General features: G+C 36.8%; 9 protein-coding genes across 9 annotated transcripts; 6 read left to right on the forward strand and 3 right to left on the reverse strand.

Annotated features, from left to right (window-relative positions):
- Nucleotides 1-1,675: 1,675 nt before the first annotated feature.
- On the forward strand, nt 1,676-4,024 carry RHIMIDRAFT_207070 (uncharacterized protein; the record flags this gene model as incomplete). The annotated part of the gene is made up of 3 exons (XM_023606956.1): nt 1,676-2,175; nt 2,248-2,324; nt 2,445-4,024. The coding sequence occupies 3 exons, from the start codon at nt 1,676-1,678 to the stop codon at nt 4,022-4,024; spliced, it is 2,157 nt and encodes a 718-aa protein (XP_023462822.1).
- Nucleotides 4,025-6,020: 1,996 nt separating this feature from the next.
- On the reverse strand, nt 6,021-7,116 carry RHIMIDRAFT_263939 (3,4-dihydroxy-2-butanone 4-phosphate synthase). Its single transcript, XM_023611721.1, has 3 exons — nt 6,869-7,116; nt 6,705-6,822; nt 6,021-6,647 (listed from the first exon to the last, which is right to left on the reverse strand). The coding sequence occupies exons 1-3, from the start codon at nt 6,936-6,938 to the stop codon at nt 6,182-6,184; spliced, it is 654 nt and encodes a 217-aa protein (XP_023462823.1). The 5' UTR covers nt 6,939-7,116; the 3' UTR covers nt 6,021-6,181.
- A 290-nt stretch (nt 7,117-7,406) lies between these two features.
- Nucleotides 7,407-10,132, forward strand: RHIMIDRAFT_240996 (uncharacterized protein; the record flags this gene model as incomplete). Its single annotated transcript, XM_023609491.1, has 11 exons — nt 7,407-7,718; nt 7,768-7,926; nt 7,977-8,094; nt 8,149-8,617; nt 8,668-8,854; nt 8,900-9,110; nt 9,162-9,275; nt 9,330-9,400; nt 9,453-9,521; nt 9,571-9,776; nt 9,826-10,132. 11 exons carry the CDS (start codon nt 7,407-7,409, stop codon nt 10,130-10,132), a joined length of 2,223 nt encoding a protein of 740 aa, XP_023462824.1.
- A 245-nt stretch (nt 10,133-10,377) lies between these two features.
- On the forward strand, nt 10,378-11,798 carry RHIMIDRAFT_246415 (Leo1-like protein; the record flags this gene model as incomplete). The annotated part of the gene is made up of 4 exons (XM_023610311.1): nt 10,378-10,568; nt 10,623-10,779; nt 10,849-11,025; nt 11,076-11,798. 4 exons carry the CDS (start codon nt 10,378-10,380, stop codon nt 11,796-11,798), a joined length of 1,248 nt encoding a protein of 415 aa, XP_023462825.1.
- Nucleotides 11,799-11,847: 49 nt separating this feature from the next.
- RHIMIDRAFT_218959 (SET domain-containing protein) lies at nt 11,848-13,623 on the reverse strand. The gene is made up of 6 exons (XM_023607366.1): nt 13,602-13,623; nt 13,330-13,550; nt 13,229-13,281; nt 13,017-13,176; nt 12,507-12,968; nt 11,848-12,455 (listed from the first exon to the last, which is right to left on the reverse strand). The coding sequence occupies exons 2-6, from the start codon at nt 13,539-13,541 to the stop codon at nt 11,915-11,917; spliced, it is 1,428 nt and encodes a 475-aa protein (XP_023462826.1). The 5' UTR covers nt 13,542-13,550; nt 13,602-13,623; the 3' UTR covers nt 11,848-11,914.
- A 918-nt stretch (nt 13,624-14,541) lies between these two features.
- Nucleotides 14,542-15,733, reverse strand: RHIMIDRAFT_264003 (uncharacterized protein). The gene is made up of 3 exons (XM_023611722.1): nt 15,491-15,733; nt 15,250-15,434; nt 14,542-15,198 (listed from the first exon to the last, which is right to left on the reverse strand). Exons 1-3 carry the CDS (start codon nt 15,642-15,644, stop codon nt 14,635-14,637), a joined length of 903 nt encoding a protein of 300 aa, XP_023462827.1. The 5' UTR covers nt 15,645-15,733; the 3' UTR covers nt 14,542-14,634.
- A 150-nt stretch (nt 15,734-15,883) lies between these two features.
- RHIMIDRAFT_246417 (adenine nucleotide alpha hydrolases-like protein) lies at nt 15,884-16,387 on the forward strand (the record flags this gene model as incomplete). Its single annotated transcript, XM_023610312.1, has 1 exon — nt 15,884-16,387. The coding sequence occupies one exon, from the start codon at nt 15,884-15,886 to the stop codon at nt 16,385-16,387; it is 504 nt and encodes a 167-aa protein (XP_023462828.1).
- A 202-nt stretch (nt 16,388-16,589) lies between these two features.
- Nucleotides 16,590-18,772, forward strand: RHIMIDRAFT_264020 (arginyl-tRNA synthetase). Its single transcript, XM_023611723.1, has 4 exons — nt 16,590-17,058; nt 17,123-17,435; nt 17,496-17,657; nt 17,705-18,772. Exons 1-4 carry the CDS (start codon nt 16,852-16,854, stop codon nt 18,739-18,741), a joined length of 1,719 nt encoding a protein of 572 aa, XP_023462829.1. The 5' UTR covers nt 16,590-16,851; the 3' UTR covers nt 18,742-18,772.
- A 150-nt stretch (nt 18,773-18,922) lies between these two features.
- On the forward strand, nt 18,923-19,278 carry RHIMIDRAFT_300196 (uncharacterized protein; the record flags this gene model as incomplete). The annotated part of the gene is made up of 1 exon (XM_023614344.1): nt 18,923-19,278. One exon carries the CDS (start codon nt 18,923-18,925, stop codon nt 19,226-19,228), a length of 306 nt encoding a protein of 101 aa, XP_023462830.1. The 3' UTR covers nt 19,229-19,278.
- Nucleotides 19,279-20,846: the final 1,568 nt, after the last annotated feature.

The following is a 20,846-nucleotide window of genomic DNA, read 5'->3' on the forward strand; positions in this document are numbered from 1 at the left end:
TTTCTGGCTTTGGCTTGATCCTACGCGTACGTTGACCTTCAAGGCCGCTAACTAATTCGGCCAACAGGTCTTCCTTGTGAAGTTCGTCAAGATAGGGAAGTGCAGAGGGATAATTGGCAAATGTAGGCATATGGAGAGAAGAAAGTGTGAAGAAAACAAAAAGGTAAAGGGCAGAAAAAGGACCTAATGGGACTATAGGTTTAATGCTTTATTTCTCAGCCTCAAGTCAGCTGCGGCACTAGAATTAGAGCTTGTGGTACAAAGTGCCACAGCCATGCCATAATTTACTTTTTGTTCAATGTTTCCGGAAAGCAATGTCGCATTTTGTGATGCTTATAATACAACTTATACATAAATACGACAAGTTAGAACGACATTTATTTATGGAAATAATGTATGGATGTAAACTTCATTTTATCAATAAAAATGTATATGATATTACTTGGATTACCAAAAGCTCACAAAGTAATAAACTATCGTCTACCCAAGACATGAGGATGGTTGTTAAGAGCAACCAAGGTGATTCATCGAAAATACAGTGCTAGGTATACTTCCATAAGGTGGTCACGCTGAAACGAAGAAGGCATAGGCCATGAGAATAATAAGAGACACACTTATCGGGCATGGCTAGCTACCCTCCGCTAATAGATCTATCAACGGCCATAACACTTTGTACAATGAATCGGATTCATGAATACGACATCCTTTAAAAGACTTACCACATTAACCAGCTTTCGGATGTTATGAAGAGGTAGAGACTGGTTAGATTACATTGGTGACTTTGAACGCGAAAGAAATGATCAAGAATTGAGTTGATGACTTTTCGAAATTTATGCTTACAACAAGTCAAGCTTCTCGTTCTGAACGAATCAGTGTAAGTTTATTTGAGCTTACAGAAGTCGCTGATAGATTAATAGACTCTAAAAGTCTTCTGCTGATCATCTCGCTATCTACGTTCTAAAAAAAATCGCAGATAAAAAACTAGCTGACGTGCTGCTCCACTTGCAGAAACCAAAAGAATATCATTATAGACATGAAATTCATTGAAATTCTCAAATTCCAAATAAAACAGTAAAGAGCCATACTTGAATATGTGCCTTCTACCTGCTTGATTCCTTCTTACTGATGATTAAAAAGTGTTAAATCATGTACTAATTGATTAGAAACAAGACTAAGCAGTGTATTTATGCTTATATAACTTTCTGTATCAAATGTTATTTATAAGCTATTTGTGTCGACAGCTCTACCGGCAAATAGCAAGTATTTCAGTGCTGTAAAAGTCGCTTTAAGAAGCTCAATGGCCTATCAATGTCCTTGCAAACAATCAAGTACATTTTCAAAATAGTGTATGTATTAATAGCTGATTTTGATGCACCGCTTTATTCAGTTTGGTTAGTGCCAATATTACCCACAGCTACCCTCGGCAGTTTACTAAATATACATATTTGTTAACAACAAGTAAATAGTATAGAAATCAAACATTGAACATGAAGTGGACGTAATTACTCCATCGTAATAGTTTTTATGTTTCAACCTACTAATATATTGCTGTGGCACTTTGTATCACGATCTCTAGTGCCGCAGCTGACTTGAGGCTGAGAAATAAAGCATTAAAGCTTAAAGAAAGCTCTTGTTCTTTACCTTTTTTGTTTTCTTCACACTTTCTTCTCTCCATATGCCTACATTTGCCAATTATCCCTCTGCACTTCCCTATCTTGACGAACTTCACAAGGAAGACCTGTTGGCCGAATTAGTTAGCGGCCTTGAAGGTCAACGTACGCGTAGGATCAAGCCAAAGCCAGAAAGCACAAGCAATCCATTCATAAACTCTATAAACCATGCTGCCAAACTCAACCTTATTCAAGAAGACAACGTTACATACTTTTCCACTAGTGACCCTTGTTTGGATCTTTATTATGCATCCTATAGAGTATCCGACGACCGAGACTTACGGCGTATGCTTGAGGCTGCATGGGCGGCCGATGTCGACTTGACGTTACACATCATTTTCTATATTCGGTCTATTCACCGTGGACAGAGTTTGACAGCGCCGTTCATGAGTGCCTTCAGTTGGTTGCTTCAGTATCACCCACGTACAGCTCTGGCTAACCTGCATGTGCTTGTGGATGGAACAGTACGCACGGACGCTGCGCTCAAGGCACAGCAGAGAGAAGAGTATTTCAGGATCAAGGCAGAGAAAGAAGGCAGAGAGTACAAGAGACGAGACTATGGAGAGCTGTTAGAGAGACGAGACTTCAAGAGTCATGGATGTTGGAAGGATCTCTGCACTATCCTTACAATCTATGCTCAAGGTGAGCTTCGGGGTCCTTCTGATAATGAGTACAAGGCACTCAAATGGCCACGAACAGCTCCACAATATACATATGCAATTAATGAACGCAAAGAGCGTAATCGTAGGCGCAAAGAAGAGATGACTCGCGAAGAAGCAAAGAAGGATGCAGAAACCTATATCAAGAAAGGAGCCGAACACAATGCAAAAGCCCAGGCTAAAGCAAAAGAAGCTAAAGCAAATACACGTAGAGAGAGAAACGAACGCGTTACTAAACTATTACAAGCTGATCCTGTCTACCGAGCACTTCATTTTACCATTGCAAGAATGTTCGCCAACCAACTCAAGACCGACATGGCTCAACTTCAAAGGAACAAAGACGCTATTGAGCAAGGTGTGCTGAAGGGACGACACGCTTTAGGGTTCAATCTTAGTTTAGCAGGAAAATGGGCGCCTTCTCTGTGCCGATCTCATGACAAACATACTTTCCTGGCCACTTCTATTGCCGAGCTCTTGTTTCCTCCCGAAAAACACCAAGACGATGGCGAGACTCGCGAACACTACCTTAACAAGGTTAGAGACCTATACCGCAAACAATACCTGACTCCTCTCCGTGATGCGTTGGATATAGTTGAACACTACAAAGCTGAAGGCAAATGGAAGAAGATTGATTTTACACATGTTCCAGCGATATGCTTGAAACACAACTGGGCACGATTTTACAAGCACGCACCTTATGCCGTAACATCCTTTTTGAATGGATCCCCATTATATGTAAAAAAAGCTAAAAGTGAGAAACGTACAACCTTTTCATCCAACGCCTTACCAAGGAGAATAAAGATTAAAGGTGAAACAATGCTTCCTGAAGACTATTTGGCCAATTTCTCCGATCATGATGTTCCTAAAACATTACAACCAATAGCCAAGTTTACTTGCGATGCTAAACAAAAAATCTTGGATATCCAAACAGAAATCACCAACAGACAATGGGAACATTTGATTGAAAGTTTTCGCAAGACTTCTCTGTTGAATTCCCGCAAGTCAAGTAATACAATCGATCTTGGCGAATGCATTGTAGTCTGCAACTTAAAAGACACCATGTGGTATGAAAGCTCTTCAAATTTCGTTCACCGTGGTGTCGCCCTTTCCTTGATCATTGCCAACCTTGCAAAGCCTCCTTTTGATGGGTCTATCATCGCTTATTCCAATGGACCTACCGTCTTCAAGTTGGATACATCGCTTCCTTTTGATGAACAAGTTCGTCAGGTCATGCAGAGAGTGAATGATCCCAATGAATTTGATACTAAAAGTGTATTCACTGACGTCATACTCCCACTTGCTGTCAAACACGAAGTCAAGCCTGAAGATATGATCAAACGAGTTTTTATTATTACGGACAAGAACTTCAATTTTGGTGAAACTGAAGCTAAAAAGTTCGAAACCGCCTTTGATCTTATCCGTCGCAGGTACCATGAGGCTGGCTATGAGGTCCCTGAAATGGTCTGGTGGAATATTTCTGGCCGTGGTTGTTCCTCAATGTATAATCTGGATGCACCTGTAAAGAAGGACGATGTTGGTGTCAAGATGCTTGCTGGTCATTCTGCAAATATACTCAAGACATTCCTTGATGGTGATGATATAGATGAGGATACGGCTAAGCAAGAGACTCCATTGGATTTTGCCAGAAAAGCAGTGTATCATGAAAGCTTTAAGGATCTTGTTGTTGTAGATTAACCAAATAATAAACAATATACCATGTTGCATTATTCATACTATCTTAAGTAAATCCTGAGCTACAAGTGCAAGAGGCATACTATAGGCATAAAGCTACATTGTTTTGGAAACTGTATGTCGCTTTTTTATTTTATTATTTACAAGTTGCTCAATAGACAATTTTTGATCAATATATATACCACGTCTTATAATGAACACTGTTATAGTGATCAATGATCATTGTCAGACGCATTTCCCAGCTCCTCATGCTTCCGATAGGTTTCATTACTTGTATAATTATATTCTTCTTCTCTTTTTGCCTCCTTCTGAGCCTAGAATGAACAAAGTTAGTTCCCAATTCGTTTTCTGTTATGCCAGCGTTTACCTTCAATTGTTTAAGTGCCCTCGCCCTATAAAACTCTGAGCATTTGTGTTGTTTGGTATATTCTGCAGTTTTACAAAATCTACAAGGGTTCTTTAGACGCTTACTCGTGTTTGGCGATGTCTCTTCGGCTGGACTCAATCTCAGTCTTTTTTCTGTTCTTGTATCATTTGATTCTTGGTATCCTTTTCTCTTTTGTGATCTGTGAGCTTTTTCTAATTGGACCAGTCGATTAATGTTTTGATGCATGGTTGGCCAAAGCAACTTTAATTTGGCTACATAGGTTGAATATGTGTCTTCCTCTCGTATTAAATCAACAGGCTTTATATCTAATCTTTCATAAGTTGTCACTACCCGCTCTTGTACGACAGCCATCACAACATCACACAGTGACTGATGAAATACCATGGCCAGAAACCTAGTGTCTTCTAGTCCGGCGTTTCGACATAATTGAGTGAATCTGTTTATGTAATTGGGTAGAGTTTCGCCTAAATTTTGGCGACAATTGTACACCTGTAATAGCTTTTCAGCGCTTATATATGTCTTTCTTGCTGATTCTTCAGGCGCAAGCAAACTAACAGTATGATCTGTAGTAGTAACAGTAGGAGTAGAAGGAGCAGTCGTGAAAGGATCAGAACTGGGAGGGTCAGAGGCGGGATTGGATATACTAGTCGTCGGTTCTGGCTTGGGTTGCTCGTGTCTTTCAGTTTGACACTCTGTGTGATCTTCCTTTGTTTCATTATTTGATTCACAAGGTAAGCTTTGACTAAAGCTTGTCGTTTCATTCTTCAAGTTATCTTCGAATGATGAGATAAAGTCTCTGACTGTTGGCCACTTGTCTTCTATTTTCGGATAAGTTGCTTCACTTGTAGAGGGCGGCCTTACATCACCCGTAGCAGCAATAGTAATAGTAGCAGTAGTAGCAGTAGTAGTAGTAGTAGTAGTAGTAGTAGTAGTCGTGGCAGGATTGGTCCTATCAGAAATGACATGTACGTTCTTTGTAGTAGTAGGTTTATCTGCTTGCTTCATGCTATGTGAGCCAGGATTATATCTTCTTTCTCTCCTACGAGCATTTTCCTCCTCTTCTCTCATTCCTACTTCGAGCGAATCAATAAGCTTATGCAAAACTGTGATGTGATCACGAGTAGTGTTGATGACGGAATGATCTTTACAGTCTTTGATTGTATTACGCAAGTCGTTGATCTTTCTTTGAACCAGTTTAATTTTGTCACGATATGAGATATTTTTTTGATCTTCTAAGGGCGATGATTTGTTGCCATGTCTAGGAGAATGTTGTCGAGATGTAGTATCTGAGCTAGATGATCTATAGTTTCTGCCATCGTATCTGTCCGATGGATATTGTAATCTATATCTGTCTCTGGGATCTATGCGGCTATGAGTCATGTTGGGTAACTCAGATCTATTGTTATTAGGGCTACTTGAGCTATGATTGCTATCTTTGCTGGTCGAGATCATTGGATTAATAGAAATAAAAAGATAAAGAAATTCAAAGCTGAAATTTATCCTTTTTTAATTGCCCTGTAAAATAAAGAAAAACAAACAAACAGGGAGAAACTAAGGATAATGAAATCGACATAGTGAATTTAATGAATTTAATATCTACTAAATCCGTGTAAAGAATCAAATCTATATAAAGTATGCATATTTTAACCCTAATTCATTCTACACTTTGTGTCATCTCATCTCACCAAGAAAACAAACTGAGTCACATACAAAAAAAAAACAGATGATTTACAAAACCCACGTGAAAAGCTTTTTATATACATATGCACAAATTACACGCCTTCTTGTTGTCTTCTATAAGCGATGATATCCTTGATAGTAATCATCTTGATGTTGTGCTTTTTAGCAAATGCAAAACAGTCATCTCTTCTTGCCATAGTTCCTTGTGCGTCATCATTCACAATCTCTCCAATACATGCTACAGGATAGATTCCTGCTAGTTTACAAAGATCCACTGCAGCTTCTGTATGTCCAAATCGTTGAAATGTACCACCAGGGACTGAGCGAAGTGGAAGTATATGTCCAGGACGCATAAAATCTTCGGGTTTACTTGATGGATCCGCTAATTTGCGTGCTGTCAAGGCTCTATCATGGGCAGAGATACCTGTTGTTGTTCCATGAGCATAATCACAAGAGATTGTATAAGCAGTTCTCATCAGTTCAGTATTCTTTTCGACCATCAAGGGTAATTCAAGTTCATCTAGACGTTCACCTGTTGTTGGGACACATATATAACCACTTGAAAAAAAAGGATCTAAGTACATTAAACATGATAGACATCATGAATAGAATTACCTCGAATGACGTATTAAAAAGGCCATTTGTTCTGTAGTAATATTTTGAGCAGCAATAATCAAATCTCCTTCGTTCTCTCTATCTTCATTATCCATAACAATAACAAACTTATTGTTGGCTAAAGTCTATTAATACTACTGTTGACTCTATTTACTAATACATACCAAAGTCTTTGATAGCCTCTTCAACAGGATCGAATTCAGGTATTAATGCTTTTGTTTGACTATCAACCATGCTGTTTGTGTGTATATGTGTCAAATACTCTTTTTTAAAAAAAGGAAAAAAGAAAGATTTATAAATCATTAGAAATTGCGGGGATCATCATCATTCGGACTTGAAAAGATGACTAAGGGATATTCATGTCAAGGAAAGTGAAAAAGCTTAACTCTATTTTCACACTTTATAATCATTCAATCCGTGGGGATTTTCTCTCTCTTTTTATTGAAAAATACATATGATTTCAATTTACATCAATTGAAGAAATTACATTTTAATATTATACATTTTACTATAATAATAAAAGAAAGCTCGGTTTATTAGTCATCCTTTACAAATCATGACCCAGCTGAAAATTGTGTATTATTCACCCCCCCCCCCACTTGCTCTTCCTTAAACCTAATAAGCTTAACTGTCATTGTGGAATAAAGCAGAGGAGTATGCCAAAAATTAATTTTTCTCTTTTTCTTTTTTTGATAAATTTATATGGAGACTATTGATGTTGACAACACTTGGTCATTATACAAGAAACTTTATTTAACACTAGACAGCACACAACTACTCAGTCCACTTGACTTATCGATAGACACTTCTAAAGATAATGCTAATCTATTCACTATCAATAACGAAAAACGTCCAAACTCTTCATCAATTGCTTGTCTTGAAGAGTTACAAACAAGATCAAAACGAATGAAGAGATTTGAAGAATCTGCTTCCGAAGAAAAGAAAGCACGACTGTTGACACGTTTAGATGTCCCTTTGAACGATTATTTCAAAAGTCGACTAAAATATCACCAGGTTTGATTGAACTCGAGATATGTATAGTTTATTTTAATAATGATAGTAGCTTGAAGGTGTAGAGTTTATGTGGAAACGTGTTTATAAAAAGAAAGCAGGATGCTTATTATCTCATGCAATGGGGCTCGGAAAGACTATTCAAACAATTGCCTTGTTAACTACACTTTATGAACATCTCCATAAATATCCAGAAGTCGCCTATCCAACAGTAAAAAAAGTCCTTTAAAAATGCTAGCATACATACTCACATACTATTAGGGAAAGAGAGTACTCATATTAGCTCCATTGATAACATTATCAAACTGGGTAAATGAGTTTCGAAAATGGCATGTGGATGGTTTCTCTGCTAATCTAGGACAGGTATTTAACTTTGGAGGTAAAACAAGCAAAATACACCCATCCTTACGTGTGTGTTCTAATTTTTTAAAAGAAATGACACCCGAGAGTAGAAATAAGCGAATCATCTACTTGAAATACTGGTATACAAACGGTGGTGTGATGCTGATGAACTATGACCAGTTGAGATACTTGCTTATGCGTTCATCAAGAGAAGATGACGAATATTATCGATACTTGATCAATCCTGGTCCAGATGTTGTCGTGTTGGATGAGGGACATCGTATCAGAAATGCAGGATCACAGCTTTACAAGATCGTATCCGAATTTCGAACACTTGCAAGAATCTGTTTGACAGGGTATCCTTTGCAAAATCATCTTTTGGAATATTATCACATGCTGGAATTTGTTGCTCCAGGCATTCTCGGTCCACAAGAGACATTCAAGGCTTATTTTACATTTTATATAGAAAGATCCTATGCTAATTCTCTTCCATCGATCAAGCAAAAGGCAGCCATTAGACTCTATACACTTCAACTCCTAACAGAGGAAGTGACACACAGGTAAGATTAATCAAATAAAAGGTGATGCTCTGTATTCACTTTTTGGATAGACGTGATGCGCTGACACTTCAAGAAGCTTTACCTTTCAAAACGGAATTTGCAATTACATTTAAAATGACTGATATTCAATATGAAGGATATGTCAACGCATTAAAATCTATCGAACGTGAATCGTCTGTGATTAGCAATCTGCTATTGCTTCGTACGATCTGTAATCATCCAAAAATTCTTCAAAAGGTAAAATACTCTTTTCAATATGATAAAACTGATTTTTTTGTATAGCTTTTGAGTAATAGAGAAAGCAAGAGGAGAGAACAATTTTATATAAATAACAATGATAATTCTGATACGACCTATATGGATGACCAGTCCGTAGAAGAAGCTGCAGATGAAGTCGTAACCCCTGCAGTGCCAGGAGAGGTAGAAGAAGAAGAACTTATTGGTTTGGACATGAATATGTTTGACTGGGCGACTGATTACTTTAAAAATGATAGTAAATACACATTGTTTAAAAAAGTGCGCTTCTTAATAATGCATCGAATAGGTATTGAGAACTGGAATTGCTCCAACAAGATGACTTTTATTGTTGATCTCGCTACTGAATGTAGTGTTATTAAAGAAAAGATCATTATCGTATCGCATAGTTTAGCATGCCATGGTATAAGCAATGATTGTTACCATTAACTCATGACCTAACCTGTACTCCTTGTAGACTATCTGCAGCATCTATTCTCTGTTCTGGGCATTGGCACCCTTCGGATTGATGGCAACACTCCACTCAAGGTAAGTTATTTGTTTTTTTTTTGAGAAATACCTATTTAAACATGCACACAAGTTACGACAAGCGATCCTTGACGATTTTGAATCTGATGAAAACAAGCTTATTATGTTACTTTCAGCAAAGGTAAGCATAAAAAAATCCCATTTTGATTCTATGTGTAACACTTGTTTAGGCTGCTGCTATTGGTATTAATGTGACAAGCGCAAATCGCATCGTCTTGATTGATCAAGACTGGAATCCATTGTATGACGAGCAGAGTATTGGCAGAATCTACCGATATGGCCAGTTGAAGCCTGTGACTGTATATCGTCTGGTGACAGCATCGACTATAGAAGAACGCATTTTTGCGCAGAGTGTACATAAGAAGAGTATATCAAGGTAAGAATGGATCACATATAAACTTAAACTCATTTTATTTCATGGATAGACGACTGATTGATAATAAGGCATCCATGACTATATCCAAAGAAGAATTAAAGGAATATTACATTCAGCCTTCTTTGGATCTACCTGCTATCGATATAAACAAGGTCCGAAAAGAGCTCAATCCAGACTTTATTACCTACAGTGCGCTCTTGAAGATCAAGGATCACATTACGGACTTTAAGCTGCATGATATGGATAATGTAGAAGAATACGATCCTTATGTTAGACTATCAGCACCTCAACGAAGAGAGGCTGTCTCTGAAGCATCTCGTCTGCTTAAAGAATGGAAACGACAACGACGTGGATAATTATCTGTTTGTGTACATATATCCATATATATATATATAGTGTAAATAGTTTCTCTTTTGTATAATTGCTGTTAAAAGAGAGTGTTATCTCTCTCTCTGATCGTCTAATTTATTTAAATAAAATATATCTTTTAATTGTATGTTATCATAAAAGAGAGCGATGGACTAGGTACACCCCACAACACTTTAGTAAAAATCTGCTCTTCAAAAGGTCGTTTCTCTCTTTCTTTATTATAATTACATCCATGTCATCTCAAGAAGAACCAACTGCAGATCAAGACTTTGGAGATTTATTTGGTTCAGAAGAAGAAGCCTCTGATATTGATGATGGACGCTCAAATTCACCGCAGCCCAATCATTCAACTACTCAAGATAATTTATTTGGAAGTGATGAAGAATCAGAACCAGAATCACGGCAAAATCTAAACAGGCATGTGTCTTTACAAATGAACTTTTTTACGCGTTTAATAAACTAAAGTTTTTTTTGAAGATCACTTGATGAAGAACAAGAAGAACAAGTAGAAGAAGAACAGAGTGATGAAGATTCAAGATATCCTGAATACAGTAGTCAACATAGAAAAAAGGAAATTGTTGAAGTTGCACTACAGATGCCTCAGCTACCACTACCTTATGGTGATAATCATAAAGTAAAAAAACGCACTCTATTCATCACATTTAAAACATATCTGATACGATTTTTTTTTTAAAAAAAAAAGTATTACTTGGCAAAGTTACCTCGTTTCTTGGATTATGAAGTCGACCCTTTTGTCCCTGAAGAATTCCAAGTCAAGGTAGAAGAAGGACTGACACCTGCGCAGGAACAAGAAGCAATTCGTGAACAAGTAGAAAGCACGATACGATGGCGTCGTACGATGAATAAAGAAGGCGAACAAGTAAAGTGTGCAGCTTGACTAAGAGACTTAACTCATTTTTCTCTCTTTAGACACTACAATCCAATGCACACCTAGTCGAATGGGAAGACGGTAAGGTATCGTTGATGCTCGGAGACGAATGTTTTGATGTGGGTTCAAAGCCAGTGGTCCCAGAAGAACACGTCTTTTTACTAGCGCATCAGACCGAATCGGGTGCACTAGAGAGTCAAGTCGAATTCACAGAGCATATGACATTCAGACCTAGTGGTCTCTCTAGTCAGACACATCGTCATATTACGGCTCAGATTGCTGATAGACAAGTCAAGAAGAATAAGACCAAGATGTACTTTACTGAAAAGGATCCTGAATTGGTCAAACAGGAACTAGAGATGCAAGAGAACGAGCGTTTAAAGGCACAAAGAAAATTGGAGATGCAACAAAAGAAGGCAGATATGAGATACGGTGAAGGCATGTCGCGTCGTAGAGATCAGTACGAGTATGATTATGATACAGGCGCAGATTATGCATACCGACAGGCGAGTCGAGCTCAAGATAGATATGAAGAAGACTTTGTAGTAGATGATGATGAGTATGATGAAGAAGAAGAAAGAATGAGAGAGGATCGGTTGGCACAGGTCAAACGTGCAGGCATGGATAGATATAAACGTTCTCATGATGTAGAAGAAGAAGATGATGAAGACTATGGTGATGAAGATGATGAGGAAGATGAAGAAATTGTAGTAAGAAGGGCCAAGCGTAATAGAGTTGCAAGTGATGACGATGATGATGAATAAAAAGCAAGCGCATTTAAAAAAAAAAAATACATGTAAATATCATAATAAACCCACCTCTTTATTTGACATGATGTAAAGAAATATTTTAAAATATAATGATACTCTTTATTATTAAGCTATGATCTTGTTCTTTTACCAGTTATCTTTTTACCAATGACTCCTCTACAACGCTTACTTCCACAATGACAAACCTGAGCATTTTCTACATTAAACGTCAAAAAGTTGTAATCATACGAAAGCTCGGTATAAGCAGGTATATCCTTGGAAGCAAACACACCAAAATGAGCTTCACCTCTGTACGACCATTTCTCGATATGACAGTTGGGATCACAACTATGATTGATAAATCTTGCTTCTGTTCCCTTTGTGCAAGCGTCAATGACTTCACCCTTTGAGTACTCCAAAAAGTAAAAGTTCTTCTCGTTTACATAAGTAGTGCACATGCGTTCTTCACAGAGTTCTCGAGAGATGATTTCACCACAATACTCAATGATGAACTGACCCTTCTTGATATCTTCCTTGGTGCGAAGACCCCAACCGCGTTTTTCTGTTCTGAATACTTCAACATCTGTTTCTACTTGATCCTTGTGAAACCGACGGTTCGTACACTCTTTTCCGCATGGGCAATACTTGAGATCACATTCATAAAAGAGCATTCTTAAAAAAAAAAGAGTAAGGATATATGATTTTGTTTGTTTGTTTTTTTACCTATTGAGACAACTATCGCCACAGCCGACCTCGTCTTCCTTTTCAGGCGGTTTGCAATGACAGGTGACACTATATTTTTCACTTGTCCTGGCTTTCCTTCCGACAAAGATGTTGGTCTTGATCTTCTTGAACCGGGGCGCCTTATGAACCAAGCTTTCGATAAGATCCAATTCTCGTTCTTGAAGGACGTAAGGAGGCAGTTCAAAATCTTTGACGGTCGACAGAATGGTTTCACCTTGATGAATGGGTAAGGGTACATGAAAGGCCTGTGGAGTTAAAGTGGGTACACCTCTGGTTTCAGCAGAATAGAGGCCATGAGTGATATATTCCTTCTTGTCAAAAAGTGAATCACCATGCTTTCGTTTTTTGGTCTTTGACTTTTTCTTTGGCACTGATTTGTTACTGTTGTTTGTCAATCCATTCTGTTGCTTGGCCCATCTTAATCCACAGGCATTACAGAGACTACAGAAAAGAGTTGGTAAGGGTTAAAACGTAATGATTCATCCTTACGTCCTATAACCATGAGGGCCTCTACGCCATTGAGGAGTGTCAACCGTATGACATTCTGTACAAGGGCCATCCGTTGTTTGGGGTGATGAAGATGAAGATGATGAAGAAGAGGATGCAGCAGTATTGTTATCATGAGTGGTATCTGTTTTCTCGCGTTCATCTAAAGGATACATGAATGGCTCTGATTCATATCTTTTTTAATATCTGCTTACTTGGCAAATCACGTTGGTCTTGCTGGCTAAAATAAATAGTATCTACATTAGGTCTATAGGAGAATAAGCTTCTTGTTTACAAAGGCACTTCTTTTTCTTACGGCGAAAACAATGATCGATCGTCTTGGTTTTGACTTAAATGTCTTCTTTTTGGTACATTCAACGCGTCATCGTATTCGTCATCTTCTTCAGTTGTTGGAGGAGATAATGATTCAGCCGAGGGTTCTCTGGGTATTGATATGTCTTTATTATAATCGAGCAAGGTGGATGAAACTAGTGAACCATCAGTTTCATGGTCTAATATGTGCACCATGGAAGATATCTATACATAATGCGTCAATAGATGTGTCATAAAGACAATCATGTCACTTACAAAAAGAAAGGTAATAAAGATAGAGAGAGAGAAAGAAAAAAAAAGTTTTTGCTCTGTCTCTCTTTTATACAAAAGGGGTATTTTGATTTCCGATCATACACACACACACACACACACACAAAGAAATTTCATTATGTGAATGATAAGAAAGCCACTTGTATGCACATCATCTAAAATAGAAAGAGCAATTCCATTATGTGAATTAGAATGGGAGTCATGTTTGTTTATACATTTAGAAAAGAGAAGAGATCATCCTGCTTATGGTATCAAAATAAAAAGGAACTCATGTCTTATATATTCTATCTGTCTTTTTAAATGGTGTTGGGATGGTCTATTATCTATGTATTTCTCTTCCTTGTATCAAATAATAATAAGCTCGACTTGAACAAAAAGACCATGTTGCTGGCAAACTAAAGAAAGATCAACCTAATGCATGGCTTGATTCTCTTTTTCAATTTCATTATTCAAAAAAGAATATAATAACTCTATTTCTTTTTATTATATTACTATCACTATTATTATTATTATCATTACAAGTGTGACACTTTTTTTAAAAGGTACAGGAAGGGTATACTCTCGTGATCATTGGACCAATAGAATTACAAGGAGGACATGACTGAATCAGAGTGTTGTTTATGGAATATAGACTTTAGTTTGGTTAAAAAACTTGAATTTGACGTATAAGGTGGGCATTGCCATGGTTTGACTGATTTTTTATCTAAATCTGGATGATCCTTCTCTTCATCATGTAGCACTTGAGGATCAAATATGTAGTCGATCAAAGTATCTTCCAAGATGTCCCTTTCAAAATAAACAATCATGGGTGGTTCTTTACTGATCTTGACTGATTTCTTTGTTATTGGTTTCTTTTGAAGTATAAAAGAGAATCTGTTATTATGTCTGTGAATCATAAAGAGAGAAAGGGAAAAAAAAAAAGAGTGAGAAAATACAAAGTTACAAGGTTTATATTTGCATGAAAAAAAAAAATTTTTTTTTTAGTGTGGGATGACATCCATCTATCTCTCTCCTCTATTTATTTTTCAAGCAAGAGTAAAGTTTCCAATTCCCAGGTTCTTTGTTTTGAATCAATAGAGAACTCCAGGTCCTCTTTGGTAATAGAATCCCAATATTTATAAATCATCATGACTGATAGTAGATTAAACATGGTACCAAAGAATAGACCATCCAGGTAATGTTTAACCTCTTCACACAATGTAATCGAGAATACGTATTGGATAATAAAGCCAGCCGTGAAAAATAGAATACCAAACAAGATATCCCCTAATGGCCATCGATCATCCAATGTATAGACGACCAAGATGATTTGTGATATCGTATAGATGAATATCATGATACCATTTACTATATAATAAATCACCCAAACCATGGTCGCTGTCGTCGTATTAAACGGCGGAATGTTTAAAAAGGTAAAAATAGAGATGATCCAAACCAATAAGCATACAACAAATGATGATATTCGCATAATCCATAAACTGATCCTAGACCCATCTTCGATAAATTGAAATCCAATAAATCCGTTCAATAATAAACACCAACATGTTGATGTCATCAATCCTAAATGAGCAGCAGTAAAATACTATATACAAAACATGAGTGATGAACTTTAGGTTACATTTTTCCAACATACGGGATACAAGATGGAGGCGGTCGGGATTATATTGGACACAAGTAACATTTCCAAAAATACTGTCACCAGATACAACTGTAGGAACATTGCGATCTCTTTTCGTCCCACGGCTGTATATTTAGTCTTTACATGATACACCATCACAGCTGTCATGCAGATAGCCACCAGATTCATAATTAATGTAGCTGAATAAAAAAAAATATAAGTCATTCTGTTGTTTGTGTGTCTAGGAAATTCTAACCTGGTTGAAATATAATAAGACCACCTATTTCTACATTACGTGAATAACATATTGCTTCGATGCCATTAAATTTCCCCATGAGTGGGCATAGACTAAGTGCGACTGTCTGACAGATACCATCAAACTTGAAAGGTTGAAATTTAAAGACAATCATTTGAATAATGAATAAAAAAAGACATCTTTCATATTTCTCCTCTCCTTTGAACCTTTCTCAAAGGAATGCTATCCTATTTCATTTCAAACCAGCTGTTTTTTTTTTGTTAGTGTTCTTCATCAGCTCACTTTTTTTTATAGAAAACTGTGGAGTTTATTTTTGGTCTTGTAAATAGTATAAATATATGCAGCCAATCTTTATTTTCATGCTTCTTTTTTTTCTATTAAAAAACAACAACAATGGCTATTTCTATTACTGATAAACGTCGTGTGGCTCTTGCTTATGACGGTAGCGAAGATGCTCATAAACTATTTGATTGGACCATCCAAAACGTCATTCGACCTGAAAGTGATCATTTAATACTGCTATCCGCTGTACAGAGAACAAATAAACCTCACGCTGCCAAAAGAAGTCCTAGTCCAGATTTGCCTATGCTCTCAACTACGATTACCAAGGTAGATGAAGCCATCAAGGAGACAGAGCATCAACCTACAGCACGAGAACGTCTTGAACAAATGTCGTCTCAGTTACGAAAACAGAATATCTCGAGTGAAGAGCATATCCTCTGGGGTGATCCAAAGGTTCTTCTCCCCCGATATACTCAAGCTCACAAGGTGGATCTCTTGGTTGTAGGCTCTCGTGGTTTGGGTGTTGTGAAAAGTGTCATTTTAGGCTCTGTATCTGATGCATGTCTGAAAGAGTGTCCCTGTCCTGTTCTTGTCGTACGTCATGCTACCATTTAACACCCTTCATCCATCGCATAACATATTAGCACGTTAATAATTAATAAATACTTGTATCTGTCATCTTTTCTTTTCTTTTTTTTCTTACGCGCTAAACTAAATCATACATCAATCATTCGATCCAAGTCTTAAAGTAACACGAATCGTAAACGAGAGAATCACATGAATGATATGCATCAGCCGGTTATCGCCAAGTTGGGCTCCGACTTACCATTCGAGCGAGTCTTTTCTTGAATATCAAAGTGACAGACCAACTTGTTTATCTTGCTACATCTCTTTTGCCTTCGTTTTCTTCTATCAAGGCTTATTACACACAAACCATCCTGGATTTTGTAGCCTTGTTATAGTATATATACACTTTTTCTTTGCATCTGCTAAGAAACCGCTTGATGCCAGCTTGAAGCGGACGTACAAATATCCCCTGGTTCCTTTTAACCCCAGTTGGGCTACATCTTTTTTTTTTTATGCTAAAGTTCAAACAGATCGTGGCTGAACAGCTCTCGAGGCAGACCTCGGTTCAACCTGCCAAGATTCTTCAAAGTCTGGTGATTCCCAATAAAAAGAAGCAAGGAGATCTATCCATTTCAATATTTGATGTTGATCCTCAATTAAGAACATTAAAACCAGATCCTCAACTTATTTCTACACGAGCACAATCTATTGTCAATCAGGTGCATACAACCCACTCACAAAACAGGATCCCCTTTTCCTCGAAACTAATTTTTGATTTTCAAGTTTGAACCCAATCAGTTTATTGAACAAGCCATAGTAGAAGCACCCAAGATTGCATTTAAATTCAATAGTACCGAATTCACCAAGGAAGTTTTGAACCAGGTGTTTAATGAAGGTACATCCTATGGATGGGCACATAACCCCAAGGCAAACAAAACAGTCGTCCTAGACTATAGTTCACCCAATATTGCCAAAAAGTTTCATGTCGGTCATTTACGAAGCACGATTCTTGGCAATTATGTAAAACGTATCCATCAGGCATTTGGATACAAGGTCATTGGCATCAATTACTTGGGAGATTGGGGGAAACAGTATGGCAAGTTTAAAAAAAAGCGATGAAACGCTGGGCATTTGTATCGCTGACGTTCTTGTGTAGGCTTATTAGCTGTAGGATATGAAAAGTATGGAGATGAAACACAATTAAACAAGGATCCGATTCGACACTTGTATGATATTTATGTAAAGATTAATGCAGACGCAAAAGATGACCCGGATGTGGATGTACAGGCCAATCAGTACTTTAAGCGCATGGAAGAAGGTATGGATATATTTCATTCGACTGCTTCTCACTTTTTGTCATGTTAGGCGACCCTCAAGCACTTGCTCAATGGAAACGGTTTAGAGATTTGAGCATCCAGTCCTATGAGGCGCTTTACAAGCGACTAGATGTCACATTCGATGTATATGCTGGAGAGTCGGAAGCAAAGGACTATATTTCCAAAGTATACAACCTATTGGAACAGAAAAACTTGATTACCGAAACATCCGATGGCGCCCAGCTTGTCGACTTGACTCCTCACGGTCTGGATAAGACACCTGTTCGACGAGCTGATGGAACTTCACTTTACCTCACACGTGATCTAGCTACTTTACTGAGGCGAAAGGAGAAATACAACTTTGATAAAGCCATTTATGTCGTCGGCAAGGACCAAGAGTACTACTTTAAGCAAGTATTCCAGACAGCCAACTTGATGCTGCCTGAACCTGTCGAACTGCAGCATGTCAGCTTTGGACACGTAAAGGGCATGTCTACACGTCGTGGCGAAGTCGTCTTTTTGGAAGACCTCTTGAATGAAGCACAGAGAAGGAACGTGGAATACATGCAAAACAGTGAAAACTGCAAAGTGGATAACGCAGAATTGGACTACACGGCTGACATCTTGGGCACATCGGCCATCATGATTCAGGACATGAAAACAAAGAGAGCACTCGGATATGACTTTTCATGGGACAAAATGCTTAACCCAGATGGAAAGACAGGTGTTCGTATCCAATTTGCTCATGCCAAAGCTTGTGGTATTGAACGAAGAGCTGGTGTGCCCATCTCGCTCGATTGCGATTTCACTCTACTCAAGGAGGAAGCAGCTCTTCATTTGGTACATATGATTGCTCAGTTTCCAGAGATTGTTGATCAATCGTTTAAACGCCTGGAGCCCTCGATTATTACGTCTTACCTATTTGACCTGATGACAGCGACCAATGGTGCCTATAAGTGGCTACAGGTCATACGACAGAGTCCAGAAGTATCTAGGGTCAGGATGCTTCTTTTTTGGTCTGCGCGAACCACGCTCAGAAACGGTATGTATCTTTTAGGTATCAATAGAATCCTAGAAAAGATGTAAATGTAAATAAACCATCCTTCTTACCTGCATATTATAAAATTATGCCCTTTCTTTTTTTTTTTACAAATATCTTTCATCAACGTTCTTCAATAAGTCAGGATGTAATGTCTAGTTTATCTGTTAAATAAATATGAGTAAATTAATAAAATGATAGAAACGTGTGTTATATGTATAAGTTACGATGGACAATGCTAATCATTTTCTTTCTGTAACAATTATACTAATGATTATACTTTCACAGCTACACATCTCTTACAATCAAAACTACTATTCCATAGTAGAAAAAAAACCAGGAATCGTATATCGTGAATTCCGAAGGTTGAATACGGGTTATGTCAAGCGTACAATCGACTTGTACATTGGTATACGTGACACTCCGCCTTACCTTGTGCTCGGTTACAATCATCAAAAGGAATTTATTGAATACAGCAAGCCTGAAGATGCAAAGGAAACATCCGAACCGTATTACATTTACTCTTCGCGCTAAACTATTTGCTATTACAAATAAAATGAATGAAAGATTATGCATGAAGCAACCTAATTATATGATTTATGAATAATGTAGAAAAGGACGGCATTCGCTTTTGTAGCATGATATATGTATAAATTTATCAAGAAAGACACTAATGAGCTTTATTTCTGTTCATAGATACATGACAATGTTTATCCATATTAGATAATAATTTCAATATAAACGCATATTAGAACTTCAGCATAAAATATTCTATGTACCTTTCTGATATCATGCTAATTCAATCACTAAGAAAGAAATAGGTTTGGTATTTAAGCCATCAGCTAAGAGCAACAAAAGCTTTGTCTTTTTGCTTAAAGGACAATTTTAAAAGTGAAAAAGGAATTTAAGCAAAGCCTATTAATATTTGTAATAGCAAGTGAATATATGACACGGTTTTAATAGTTTAGCACTTCTTTATTCAAGTTTCTTTTGTTAAATTGTGTCAACATCTCTCATTTACATGAAGCAAATTTGCTCTCTGGTGTGCATGTATTACATCAAAGAATAACAATTGCATCTATATCAAACATGTGGTTTTTTTTTAATTCCTTTTCCTGGTGTAAGGTAAAAGCATTTTATTTAATAGATTTGATATAAAATATTCTTTTTTTTAAAAAAACTAATGTAGCCAAACATCAAATTTAATTAAACGAGTTTAGAACAAGGATATAGCAAGTCTATTTAAGGACGATATTTGCTATTAAAAGATCAGCAATTTAACAGATGATTGGGTCACTTCTAACAAAAAAATATTTGCACAAACCTAACTTTAAATAATTCTTAAAAAAGGTCATAACACAATAAGAGATCAATTGATTCGATTTCTATTCCTTGGCAATTTGAAAAGCTTTGATATTGTATTATATGTTATCAATACATTCTTAATATATCACTGTTGCCAGTATAATTTATGCTGTAATTTTGCAAACTATGGATAAAAAAATCAATTGGGTTAAATGGGGCATGAGCATTAAATCAACAGCTAATAAAGAAAAAATCCATTTTTTTAATTTAAATACTGCTCTGTGGCACATAACAAAGCTTGCAAAAAACATAGATAAATGCACGAATATCAACAGTGTAGAAAAAAAAATCTCATTTGATTTCCATTGCTTTAATATTATTATGCGTCGTGATCTTCTAAGTATTGTCTTTCCATACTTGTTTTGCGCCACATTTGACAAAATAAATATTAATTGCAGCAATACAAGCCATATGTTATACTTGCAAAAGCTAATTAAAAATAAACAAGCTTACAAAATAAAAAAAAAAAAGCTAAAAAGAAAGAGAAAATTCATTATAGTAAGCAGAATTGGATTTTTAATCCAGAATATATACAGCTTACTATAACAAATGACTGTGGATAATTAAATATATGTAAATCATTTGCTTATTTAATATACAATAAGCCCTTTATGTTAAATGAGCCACGCTGCACATCAGGTCCAATTTCTTCAAGTCTTTAACAGTATTTACCAAACGTGAGGGTAGCAAAAAAGTCAATTTGTTTATTTAACTTGAAATAAATGTATTTAATGAATAATATAGGTATATGATAATCTAAAAGAAAAAGAAATAAACCTTAATTCAA

Source organism: Rhizopus microsporus, assembly GCF_002708625.1.
Source record: "Rhizopus microsporus ATCC 52813 unplaced genomic scaffold scaffold_19, whole genome shotgun sequence".
Lineage (NCBI taxonomy): Eukaryota > Fungi > Mucoromycota > Mucoromycetes > Mucorales > Rhizopodaceae > Rhizopus > Rhizopus microsporus.

Excerpts from the sequence above, each read along its gene's own strand:
- RHIMIDRAFT_264003 (XM_023611722.1), bottom strand. The coding sequence starts at position 15,644 with ATGATTGTCTTTAAATTTCAACCTTTCAAGTTTGATGGTATCTGTCAG. Across the intron at positions 15,435-15,490 it reads TCTTATTATATTTCAACCAG|CTACATTAATTATGAATCTG; the intron begins GTTAGAATTTCC and ends TTTTTTATTCAG. Across the intron at positions 15,199-15,249 it reads CCGCCTCCATCTTGTATCCC|TATTTTACTGCTGCTCATTT; the intron begins GTATGTTGGAAA and ends TTTTGTATATAG.
- RHIMIDRAFT_263939 (XM_023611721.1), bottom strand. The coding sequence starts at position 6,938 with ATGGTTGATAGTCAAACAAAAGCATTAATACCTGAATTCGATCCTGTT. Across the intron at positions 6,823-6,868 it reads AGAGGCTATCAAAGACTTTG|CCAACAATAAGTTTGTTATT; the intron begins GTATGTATTAGT and ends AATAGACTTTAG. Across the intron at positions 6,648-6,704 it reads TTTTTAATACGTCATTCGAG|TGGTTATATATGTGTCCCAA; the intron begins GTAATTCTATTC and ends TTTTTTTTCAAG.
- RHIMIDRAFT_264020 (XM_023611723.1), top strand. The coding sequence starts at position 16,852 with ATGCTAAAGTTCAAACAGATCGTGGCTGAACAGCTCTCGAGGCAGACC. Across the intron at positions 17,436-17,495 it reads AGATTGGGGGAAACAGTATG|GCTTATTAGCTGTAGGATAT; the intron begins GCAAGTTTAAAA and ends GTTCTTGTGTAG. Across the intron at positions 17,658-17,704 it reads CTTTAAGCGCATGGAAGAAG|GCGACCCTCAAGCACTTGCT; the intron begins GTATGGATATAT and ends TTGTCATGTTAG.
- RHIMIDRAFT_218959 (XM_023607366.1), bottom strand. The coding sequence starts at position 13,541 with ATGGTGCACATATTAGACCATGAAACTGATGGTTCACTAGTTTCATCC. Across the intron at positions 13,282-13,329 it reads GATCGATCATTGTTTTCGCC|ACCTAATGTAGATACTATTT; the intron begins GTAAGAAAAAGA and ends ATTCTCCTATAG. Across the intron at positions 13,177-13,228 it reads AGACCAACGTGATTTGCCAA|ATGAACGCGAGAAAACAGAT; the intron begins GTAAGCAGATAT and ends TGTATCCTTTAG.